Here is a 12916-nt window from a genome sequence, read left to right on the forward strand (position 1 = left end):
TTACCATTTAAAATTTGTAGTGAAAATGTTGTATACATAATATTTCTCGAATTTATATGTGTAATGAATTATATGCATTTATATAGCATCATATTTAATCCTCATTTATGAGCATTATATTTTTCTTGTTCAAACTTTTCATAAAAGAGGAAATTATTTACCATGACTATGCCTTTCCATTGTTATATTACTCCCTATCTCTTTTACTGAGTGCACAAAAGATGATCATTTTTTCCCTTCATCAGACTACTGTCATCTTTCCTTTGCCTTTGAAGCTAACACCCAATTCTCCAAACTTTGGCTGAAGTTTTTCCATTGTTTTGCAGATTTGTTGAGAGCTTCCTCAAAGACGCACCACCAGCCTTCCTCACCATTGATGTAAAAGCAAGTTGCAAATTCAGCTCCCAAAACTAAATTTGGGTTAACAAGAAAGCCCAATCTAGTTTAAACACGTGCCAAATCGGAAAAAGACGTCAAACGCCACTCATTTTCTTTTTCTTATTTTTTTTGACAAAAAATGGTCTCAAATGGGTGGTCGCCAACCTTGCTGATTTAAACTTGGGGCAGCCCTGGGTACGTTAGGGCTATTCAAATCATAACGCAACATTTTTTTCGCTAAAACATGTGACTCAAAGTCAAACATCACTCTAGTGCAATACTCATCAGCAAAATTACAAAAACAACAAAATGCTTCCAAATTAGGATTGATACAAACCTTACATATATCATACATCTTACATTATACGAAGTGAATTAAATTTGATGCTTGGAAGTTGGAACATGAAATAAATAATTTGAGAATACCTATATTCGGGCTGTGTCTTGGTTTAAGAATAGGTAAATGTATTGGACTAGAGCTATCTCATTAAAAATGGCCAACAGTCAAAGGCTTTGTAGCGAAATTCAGGGGCGGACCTGGAGGGGGGGTGGACCTGCCCCCTCTGACTCCTCCTAAAATTTTCTTGTCCATGTAATCTTAAATAGTTACTCACTGGCATAGAAAAAAAACAAAAAAAAGGACTCCCACTTGGTTGAAACTTGAAAGTGACTCTAACAGGGAAAAGAAAGTAAAAAATAGTTTTCTCAAACATCAAACCATGTTACCTTTTCACCTATTTCGCTGTTCTTGTATGTAGATTTTGTCTTGCTGCACGTTTGACACCTATTTCACAATTGTTTTATTTTTTCTTTTCTATCATTATTTTTACCATTTTCACTATTAATGATACTTTTACAGTATTTTATTGTTGAGTGATGCTAGAGATGTTACAAATTTTACTACTTATATCTTACAAATTGGCATGTTACCAATTACAAAAAATAATTCTAAACATCTATTCATTATATTGTTTTTCACAATATTTTATTGTTGAGTGATGCTAAAGATGTTACAAATTTTACTACTTATATCTTACAATTTGGCACGTCATCAATCACAAAAAATAATTCTAAACATCTATTCATTATATTGTTTAAGCAACACTAATCACATTTTTACCACATCAATTTATAAACTTTTTGTTGTAAATTTTGTAGTAACTATGAATTAGTTATTTTTGTTTATTTATTTTAATGATATGAAATATATTTATTTTTTTTATAATTGTTTATTTATTTATTTATTATTATCGATTAATATTTTTTAGGTTCATTTCACTTTAAATATTGTCTTTCAATTTTGCCCCATTTGAACCAAAATCCTGGCTCTGCCACTAATTGAATTGACACATTCCTATGCACAAAGTGTTTGGGATCTAGAGAAGAAAGGGTTCGAGTATGTCGTAATTATCTCTCCCCAAAAAAAGGAAAAAAAAGGAAAATGATATGTCTACAACATTTTTACAACAAATCCTAAGTGGCAGGATGTTACTGGTTGTTATTGTTGGGACAAAAAAATAATCTTAGTGTTAATTTCAAATTTGAACCAATAACAACTAATCACCTGTGATTTGTTGTAAAAATGTTGTAAAAATATTGTAGACGTAGCATCTCTTAAAAAAAATGGTCTACATCTATGCCAACGCCCAAAATTTTATCTTTTGAATTGTGTGTTAGTAATAGCAATCCCCGGCCCAAGACCAAACCATATCCAATCTCAGTTGCAAACAAATAGAGATCAAACAAATCAATGATTTGAAACATCATGAATTTACCACAAATCCATTTTTGAAAAAATTTTATTGGAAATTGAAAAAGTTGTCAATTTTTTTTTTTAATTCTTGATAAAATTTTATCCAAAACTGGTATCAATTTTTGGAAAAATTTTATCCGTCAAAATCAATTCCCAATAAAACTTTATCCAAAAGTTGTATACTATTGTGTGGGCACACATTATATATTTATTGGTAAGAAAAAAAAAAGCCATGATTTTTTCCTGATCGAAAAACACCATGAATTGAAACAAATAGATCACCAAAAGAACAATAAAGTGCTTTAGCGGGTGCTTGAGGGCTAGAGCAATGAGGAGGAGTTCGAGCTGCAGGTCACTTAAATATATTCTAAATTTCTAATCATCTCAAATAAATAAATAAATAAAAAAGAAAACAAAAACAAAAGAGTAGCAACAAATAGATCAATCGAATTAATCCTAAATCGCAATTCCAAGTTGCAACAGATTATACTTCCTGTAATTTGTAACTTATTCTAAAAGTCACAAACTAACCTTAAAAAAATAAAAATAAAAAACAATGCAGGCGCTCCTGGCCAGCAAATAAAGAATACTAATAGTTTTTTTTTTTTTTTGATAGGAAAAGAATAATAGTTATGTGCAAATATACAATTGAAATCCGAAATCATGGGGAGAAGGCAGCCTGCACCAACCAAGAATTCTTGAGCTGTGACTCAGCGCTTTCCCTGAACCCCTTCACCTGAACCAAACAGAAGTGGGTGCAACACATTCCCAACCCAGACGCAACGCTTGTTGTCTTCAACAAATAACACAATGGTCCACCACCACACTCTTCCTTTCTCCCTTGCACCACTATCCCCCACACCCTCTCACTCTCTATATTCCTCTCTACCTCTCCAAGCTCTTCCACCAATATTAGCCCATTCGGCATTGGAGCCTCTCCTTTCTCCCACTTTCTCTTCACCATTCCCCACTTCTCCTCCTCCGCCTTCTCCGTCTCCAACCACATCTTACTACTATTATTCTCTGCGTGTACTTGTACCATTAGCGGTGCCGACCTTAGGTTCCTCACGATCTCCACCACCGACCTTGTCATCCATTCGTCCAGCTTTTCATGACCCAGTTTCCCTTTTTCGCTGTTCTTTATCGTTTCCACTTTCTTTGAACCAGTCTTCGCCGTCGTCATCGACATCGAAATTCTTCCTCTTCGTCTAATTCCTCTCCATACGGCGTCGTTGCTCCTGATCGCCAGAGAACACGGCCCTTGACCCAATCGATTCGAAAAACCATCACGATTCGCTCCACAACGAAGACCCAGATTGGGATTAGACGAAGTAGTGGAAGCCATACGATGAGAGATGGCCAACAAAGATTCTGTATTTAATGTGTTTGCGCTTTTGCCTCCAAGAAACGCAAACGTGTTTTTCTGGTTTGAGGGGTTTATTGTATCGTATTTAAAGTGTGGATAATTTGGCTGCCTTGGTTGGTTAGGATTGAGTGACTTTCGTTCGTGTTGTTTTGTTCAACTCCATCAATGTTGAAGAGTCGTGGTCTTTAACGCTACGCTGGTGGAAGAAGCGACGAAATTCACATTCATCCTGGTTGTCTGCTTTGTGGTGCTATTCGAATCTGTTGCAACCTTTGATTTCAGCCGTTAGATACTCCAAATTATTTGATTGACAGCCTTTCGTGTGTGGATGAGAGAATGTATTGGGTGCGTTGAGTGGGTTATAGTGGAATCTACCGTATTGGAGAGAAGAGTGGCCAGCATGGAACGGAACGTGGTCTGGTTGAAATGGAACGTGTAAATAGTGTTTGTCCACGAGTTGAACACACGAAGTTTGTGCACTTTGCAATATATGCTGAAGAGTGAAGATTGCGCGCTTAATTTTGAGAAATTATAAGTTTCACTTAGTGGACAAATAACTTAGTTTACCATTTCATTAAAAGACTTATACTTGTTTAAAATTATTGAGTTAATTTTTTTTTAAACAGAAATTGATTACTGACTCAGCAATTTACAATAAGTGAGAGTCTTTTAATAGAATAGTAGATAAGCACGCAATATTCCACATCAACATTTAATCAAAATCATCAAAAATCTAGCTTCCCTTAAAAACCTGATGATCAAATCTAGCATGATTTGGTGGTAAAATCTTATCTATTCAACCCTCAAATTTTTGTGATTTTTTTTAAATACAATAAAATTCGAATTTATGAGTTTTTTTTTTTTTATTTTTTTTTTTTTTTTTTTTTTATATATATACTATAATGATTACTACTTTATCAAACTAAAGCATTTATAAGAAATAGTCACATTTCAATTCTAAATTTCTTATTTAATAATAAGTAATGAAATAATCACATTTTACATGAATTTAATTTAATTTTTTTAGACAATAGAAATAACATGTAAAATTTAAGATATTAATTATACAATTGCATTGCATAAAATAAAAGTAAATATATTTGGGAAGTGGGCCCCAGCAAGTGACTAAAGAGGGCGTGACTCGTGAGTGACAAAGACAAAACACAAGCTTAACTTGTGGAAAATGCATGCAAGTTGGTCGGTGCCTCACCATAACACGTTACACGCCCGCGGCTTGCAATTCACAAAGCCTGGCCAATTACACATCAGCATATTCAAACTCTCTCCTGACGTGGCGCGCATAGCTGGCCATTATAAGATCTCATTGCGTGTAAATACTCGAAAACAAATGCTTAATTTAGAAAGTTAGAACGATTGACATTGACATTGTACTTACTTCATAAAGTATAAACAATTAATTAATGAGATTAAAACCTTCATATATTTTAATAACGATTTTAAGATTCAAAACATTTAAAAATAGTTTCAAAAAAAAAAAAAAACCTTTTAAAAATTAAACAAAGTTTGGAAAAAATAGAAGAAGAAGAAGTATGACTTTTTATTGAAAGGGGAAAATGATAAAATAATCTTAAATTCTTCATGTAATAGTTTTTTTTTTCTTGAAAATTTCGTGTATAGGCTATAGAATATAACAATAATTACATAATAAAATTTCAAGTTTAATATTAGTTTCAAATTAAACGCTGAAATCTCAACTGCATATTCATAATATAGATTTAAAAATGCTAAAATTTGATCTTTTTTTAAGTCAATATTAACTAAAATTATCATAATTGACATGTCATGTAATTGGGGTTTGTCTAGTAACTATAAATCCTTTCACTTTATTCAAGGCAAATTAAAACTCATTTTTAAAGTAAATTAAAGTTTTTTTTAATTTATCTTTTTTTCAAAAATTATATATTGATCTATATAAACTTAATCTTGGTTTAGTTGGTATTAATTTATCTAGTTATATATTGAATTTGTGTTTGTTTTGACAAGTTGAGATTGTTGAGTGATTATATTATTAAGTGGAATTGTAATAGTGCATTTGATAAATTAGATTATAATATTTTACTTTTTATTATTATTATTATGTTGAAGATATGTAGTGTTTATTTTGTATATAATTTTTATTTATTATTAGAATTGTATACTAGAAATATTGAACTAGATATGAAAAATCTTTAAAAAAGACAGATAATGATATAAAAATTAATTGAATCTATATTAGAAAGCTAACAATGGTAGTAATTCAAAATTTTATTATAACGATTATTGACTATATAAGCCCAAAAAAAAGTGTTTAAAAATTGAAATTGGTAAAAACTTATTACAAAATATAGGGTAAATACTATTTTGGTCTCTAAATTCTATCGAAAATTTGTTTTTCATCCCTAAATTTTAAGAAGTTCATTTTTCGTCCCTAAACTATTGAAAAGTTCATCTTTCGTCCTTAAACTAATGAAAATGTTTTATTTATATTCTTAAACTTTACTAAAAGTTTGTTTTTCATCCTTAAACTATTGAAAAAAAATTCTTTTTTGTCCCTATTTTTGTCTCTAAACTATTGAAAAAACTCTTTATAAAGTTTAGGGATTAAAAATGAACTTTTTAATGTTTATGGATGAAAAAAAAAAAAAAAACTTTTATTAAAGTTTAGGGACCAAAGTAGTATTTTACCCATTAACAAAACTTAAATATTAAAACTTAATTAAAAACATAAGAAAATTTTTGAATAAATAATTTATTATCTAAAAAAATAAATATTAGAGAATTTTTTTTACCAAAAAAAAAAAACCTACATAAAAATTGTTGTTTGGTTGACTTGACGGAAAATTATTAGATATTCCTGAAGTATGGTGACTTGGTACTCCACCCTCTCATATTCATGGTGAACTCAAGTCTCCATAATGAATTTAATTTGTGGACTCCACCATAAATATAAGGGAAGAATAATGTTAATGTTAGTGGTGGAGCCAAGAATTTATATTTGGGGGGCTGAGTAAAAAATAAGACGATTAATATATTTTTTTTCTATGCATATGCAATATCTATACAATCAATAATAGTTTAACAATAACCCTGAACAATAAACAACTTCTCTCTCTTTGGCTCTCAGTAGTCGTGGACATTAGAAGCTACTAACTTGTGTTTTTTCAAACGCAAGATTCCAACCTCTTTGATTAGGTCCTCTTGATCCTAGTATTGGATCTCATACCTCTATTTTTTCTCCTTTCTCCTTGTTCTTTTACACCCCCTTGATATTTACTATCACCTATTTCATAATTTCTTCCACATTCAACCCTTTCATTTTTGCTCGTTTCAGCTTACCATTCTTAGTCCCCTATATAGATTCGTCTATGGAAGAACTTTGGAAGAAATTTAGTCTCTCTGAAGAGGAAATAGGAGTATTGTCAGTCAATTCTCAGGATGTAGCACAATCAAAGAAACAAGCTCAATTTAGCCTTTTGTTTAGGTTACAGACTAATAAAGACTTTAACAAGGAGGCTTTCAAGTCCACCCTTCAACAGTTGTGGAGAGGTCGTAATCGGGTAACCATCAAAGAAATGGGGAGCAATTTATTTTTGGCAATTTTTGTCACTGAGGAGCACATGAATGATGTTCTGGACAAAAGTCCATGGTCTTTTGACAAGAGACTGGTTTTTTTGAAACCCTTTGATGATGATCTTAGTCCAAGTAATGTCAAATTTCAACGATCTCCTTTTTGGATCAGGGTCTTCAATATCCCTATAAAAAGCATGAATATTTCTGTTGGTAACCACATTGCCAATGAGATTTTTTAATTGATGCACCTAAGAGAGGCCTTGCATGGGGCCCTGTCCTTTGTATAAGGGTAGATATTGACATTACAAAACCATTGATGAGAGGGAAGATAATTCAAATTGAAAACATTGACAAGGGGTGGATTTATTTCAAATACAAGAGACTTCCTACTTTCTGCTACCAATGTGGAATTCTTGAACACCGAGAGCGTGAATGTCAAGTATCAGGAAAGGGTGTCTTTCGATGGATGACAAGGACTATCAATTTAGACCGTGGCTTCGAGCAATGGGTCCAAGAAGCAGTCGAGGTAAACAATCTTTCAACCATCCAAAAACCGGTGATGGAGTTGATGAGGACATTCTGATATTAGAAGCGGAGGATGATGAAAGAACTTCTTCCCCAAACTGGTCACAAATGATTAAACCCTCGCTGGTCGGAAAGCTAATTTCAAAAACAGCTATCTCTCAGTTGGATGACTCTTCAAGGATCTCGGAGAAATAGGTATATTCGAAATCATGGAATCCTAATTTAAATTCAAATTCCAATAATGCCGCAATCCCTATCCCTCTTTCGAATTCAAATTTCAAATTGAATAAAATTCCACAATCCAAAAATTCGGAGATGATCCCAATCACAGTGGGACTCTATTTGGATACTACCTCTACTGAGGTTAGTGATTCAACCAAAACCTCTCTGATACGTATGGGGAAGGAATTGCTTCCTAAGCCACAATCCTTGAGTGAAAGGAATCTGTTGTTGGAAGGAAATCAACAAAACATGGTTGGGATAAGTTCAAAAAATTTAGGTGGGGATTTTTCAAACTGTGATGTTAAGATGGAATTATCCCCATCTATTGTGGAGGATTATCCGGGCAAAAAATCATCTCTACACTCCTGGAAGCGAATCCTTCGACAATCCAATAATCCTTCATCAACTAAAGCTCATGAAAGCCCCTCACATTCATTAAAACATTCTCAGTCTAATTGCTCACAGCAAGGGTCACCAGTTCTAAAAAAATTAGCTGTAGAGTGTGATAATCAGGCAAGTCAACATTTGTTCATTGGGGATGCTCTCTCCTCTCCCTCTCCTACACGAGAATTTTAAGCCTTAACTACCGTGGGCTTGAGATCCCAGAGGCAGTACAAGAGCTCCGCTGCTTGATAAGCGAAGAAGACCCCAAGGTTCTCTTTCTCTCTAAAACTAAGCTGGATAGGGATGGTTTTAGAAGATTGAAGAGAAAACTAAATTTTCAGAATGGATTTGAAGTACCTAGAATCGGATTGGGGGGTGGCCTAGCCCTTTTGTGGTGGGATAATGTGGATGTTGATGTTCAAACATCTTCTCCACACCATATTGATGCTCTGATAAATTAGAATGGTGTCATTTGGCACTTTATTGGTTTTTATGGACATCCTGAAACATCATGGAGAGGTGAATCCTAGGATTTATTATGTCAGTTACATGCGTTATTTTGTCTTCCTTGGCTCTTACTTAGTGACTTCAACGAGATCCCACATCCTGATGAGTTTTGTGAAGTGGTTCTCAACCATACAATCAAATTGTAGAATTCACAAGGGCTGTAGATGATTGCTCTTTACTTTATTTGGGTTTTAGTGGCCCAAAATTTACATGGTGCAACAGAAGGTTCGAAGGGAATCTGGTCTATGCAAGACTTGACCGCGGGTTGTATAATTTGGAGTGGCTTGATTTATTTCCTCATTCTAAAATGTCACACATTCCATTTGGTTTCTCTAATCACATGGCTTTGGTGGTAAAACTCCATACATTAGATGGAAACTCTTCTCTCAAGAAACACAGATTATTTCAATTCGAAGAATTTGGATGCGTGATCTGAACTGTGAAGACATTATCAGGTCTAGTTGGGATACACTACAGTGGGGTACTCCAATGTTCTGGTTAACTCAGAAGATTAAAGCAGTCAATGTGGCCCTTCTCTAGTGGGTTGACAGTAACGCAAGGGGGCTTATACAATCTATATAAAAAAAGAGGAATTTACTTACAAGTTTGGAGTTGGAATGCCAGTTAGATCCTTCCAATCAACAACTTTCTTATGCAAGAAATGTCGTAAGAGATGAACTCAATGAGCTAATTGCTCAGGAAAATACTTACTAGCATTAGCGTTCAAAAATCTCATGGATGAAGGATGGAGACCACAATTCGAAATATTTTCATGCGGTGGCTTCACAGAGAAGAAGAAGCAATGAGATCCAAAAACTCCAAGACTCATCTGGAAACTGCCACACTCAACAGACAAATTTAGAGATGATAGCTGCTAAGTACTTCCGATCAATGTTCACTAGTGCTTCTACTAGTTCCTTCCAACAGGTAATTCATCACATTCATGAAGTGGTTACCCCTGATATGAACAATATGTTGTTGGTTGATTTCTCACATGAGGAAGTGAAGAGAGCATTATTCCAAATGCATCCAACAAAAGCACTTGGGCCTGATAGTATGAATCCTTTATTTTTTCAAAAGTATTGGCATATTGTTGGCACTAATGTTTTTAACGCTGTGCTTGATTGTTTAAATTCTAGAAAGATTTTGCAAAGCATTAACTTTTCACATATCACCCTGATTCTAAAAAGAAAGAATCCAGAACTCATGTCTCAATTCTGACCCATTAGCCTATGTAATGTCATTTTCAAGCTTGTTTCTAAAGTCCTAGCCGACAGACTTAAGAAGATCTTAGGCGAAATTATATTGGAAAGTCAATGTGCATTTGTAGCAGGTAGAGTGATCACCGATAGTATCCTTATATCTTTCGAGACTTTGCATTACATGAAGTCTAAAAGGCAAGGGAACACTGCGCACATGGCTCTCAAGCTTGATATGAGTAAAGCTTACAATAGGGTGGAATGGGATTACTTGCAGCCTCTGATGTTAAAGATGGGGTTTCATCTGTAGAGGGTTGATCTCATCATGGTAGGGATTTCTTTTGTATCCTATTCTGTCTTGGTTAATGGAGTTCCTTCAAGTTTTATCAAACCTTTTCGAGACATTTGTCAGGGGGATCCCCTATCACCCCCACTTATTCCTTTTATGCATTGAAGGTTTTTCGGCTTTACTGAGGAACACTGCTCATCATAGATAGTTACATAGGGTTAGCATCTCTCGTGGAGGTCCTCAGATCACACATCTCTTATTTGCAGATGATAGCTTATTGTTTGGTAATGCTCCTATATCTGAGTGTTGCACTATCAAGGAAATTCTTCATGTTTATGAACTTGCATTAGGTTAGAAAATAAATTGTGACAAAACCTCAATATTTTTTAGTACCAATACTCCTTTCGCTTTAAGGGAGGACATTAGGCGTTTCTTAAATGCTATTGCTAATGAGCCACTTGAAAAATATTTAGGGTTACCTCCCATTATTGTAAGAGGGAAGAAACAAGTTTTTGCAGATATCAAGAGTAGAATCCAATCAAGATTATGTGGTTGGAAGGGCAAGCTACTATCACAGGTAGGTAGAGAGGTTCTTATCAAATCAATAGCTCAAGCTATTCCAGTGTATGCTATGAGCTGTTTTCTCCTTCCCATAGGTTTTTGTGAGGATTTTAATTCAATGATGGGACAATTTTGGTGGGGTTAGAAGAATGAGGAAAAGAAAATGCATTGGCTAAGTTGGAAACAACTATGTTTAGCAAAAAAGGATGGCGGATTGGGATTTCGAGATTTAAAATGTTTTAATTTAGCCTTGCTGGCTAAACAATGTTGGAGGCTTCTAAACAACCAAGACTCTTTGTTCTACAAAGTTTGTAAGGCCAATTATTTTCCCAATACTTCCTTTTTAGAGGCTGCTATTCCTAATCATTCTTCGTATGCTTGGAGAAGCATTAATCAAGGGCAACATCTTATCATTCAAGGTAGCCGATGGAGGGTGGGTGATGGCTCTTTGATTAACATTTGGACAGACAAATGGCTTCTCTTTGAAACAAATCAGAAAATTCTTTCTCCTAGAACAATTTTGCCAATTGAAGGAAGAGTAGCTGATTTAATGGACTTTTCATTGCCGCAGCCACGATGGAAAAACATACTCATTGATACAATATTTTACCCTTTTGAAGCCTCTATCATCAAAGCCATTCCTCTAAGTTTTCAAAGACTTGATGACTCTCTAATTTGGACTAGGAACAAATCTAATGAGCTCTCGGTATGAAGTGCATATTTCCTACAAATTGAAATTGAAAGGAACACTAAAGGAAATCAAGCCTTATCCTTTAATCCTTCTCGGCTTCACTCCTTTTGGGGAGGTATTTGGGTTGCCCAGATTCCACCTAAGATTAAGACATTTATTTGGAGAGCATGTCATGACAGTCTGCCTACAAGCACCAAACTTTTTGACAGGAAGATTATTAATTCCTTCTCTTGTATGTTTTGTACCGATGAAGCAGAAACTTGTAATCATTTGTTTTTGGAATGTCCCTTTGCCTAAGTCGTTTGGCTGCGGTTCCCTATATCAAATGATTACAGGTTCCCCTCCAACATTAGGTTTATTGATGCAATGGATGCTACACTTAAGAAGTTACCTGCACCTGTTTTTGATACTTTATGCATAGCGTGCTGGATGATATGTAAGTGTAGGAATAAGTTGGTTTTTGACAACATTGCTCCTTCTCACAAGAAATTATGGGCTCGAGCAGAGAAGTATAGATCAAAATTCATGGAAGTGCTGCGGAAAAATGTGTAGGTGAGCGTTTCTTCAACAGCAACTTGGAAGCCTCCTTAGATTGATTCGATTCACAAGTTGAACATGGCTATTTTTTAGTCAAACAAATTTGCATCAGTGGGGTTCAGTCTGATTATCCACAGCAATTAAGGTGAAGTGCTTGCTACATCTTGTGACCGAGTGGATAAGAGTTTAAATCCCTTCTGCACAATGGCTTTTGTAATGAGGAAGGCTTTACTTTTCTGCGAAAGTACTGGTTTTTCTAAGTGGAAGTGGAATGCAACTTTGCTGAACTAGTGGATTTTATTAATTTTGACAAAATATGCTCTCTTGTGGTTGCATGGATCTTGGAAGACATTAGTTTAATTAGTGATAGTTTTGATTTTATTTCTTTTACTAGTATTCCCGTACGATGTAATCGTGCTGCACTAGCTTTACCTAGTGCTGCAAAAGAGAAAGAGGAGGTCATTGTTTGGTTAGAAGAATGCCCCTCTTTTCTCTTTCCTATTGTACAACGTGATTTACATTAATAAAGTCTACTATCGTTTCAGCTTAAAAAAAAATAGTCTAACAATTATTCTACAACCACATACTTTGTCACAATTATTGTTATAACGTGATGATATGTGCAATTGTAATTCGTTAACCATACTTGCACATGGACTCACTACTTTTTCTTCATCATTTACAATCATATATATTATAGATGTGACAAAAGTTATGGCACAAAAGTTGTGTCCACAAACATTTTTATAGTCTAAAATAAAATTATAAATATAATGCAATAATCTTAGATAACCAATGGTATAAATATTTTTTTAAATTAATACTATATCTTTTGTTCATATATTATATAATATATTTATCAATTTAATAAAAATATAAAGAAAAGAAAAAGAAAAGACACATAGGAGCTGAGAGTAAATCAATAAACTAATAT

General features: G+C 34.1%; 1 protein-coding gene across 1 annotated transcript; it reads right to left on the reverse strand.

Annotated features, from left to right (window-relative positions):
* Positions 1 to 2558: 2558 nt before the first annotated feature.
* LOC111988976 (uncharacterized) lies at positions 2559 to 3657 on the reverse strand. Its single transcript, XM_024020781.2, has one exon. The coding sequence runs from the start codon at positions 3474 to 3476 to the stop codon at positions 2793 to 2795; it is 684 nt and encodes a 227-aa protein (XP_023876549.1). The 5' UTR covers positions 3477 to 3657; the 3' UTR covers positions 2559 to 2792.
* Between the last annotated feature and the right edge of the window lie 9259 nt (positions 3658 to 12916).

The sequence above is a fragment of the Quercus suber genome, unplaced genomic scaffold, assembly GCF_002906115.3.
Source record: "Quercus suber isolate HL8 unplaced genomic scaffold, Cork oak 2.0 scaffold_228, whole genome shotgun sequence".
Taxonomy (NCBI): domain Eukaryota; kingdom Viridiplantae; phylum Streptophyta; class Magnoliopsida; order Fagales; family Fagaceae; genus Quercus; species Quercus suber.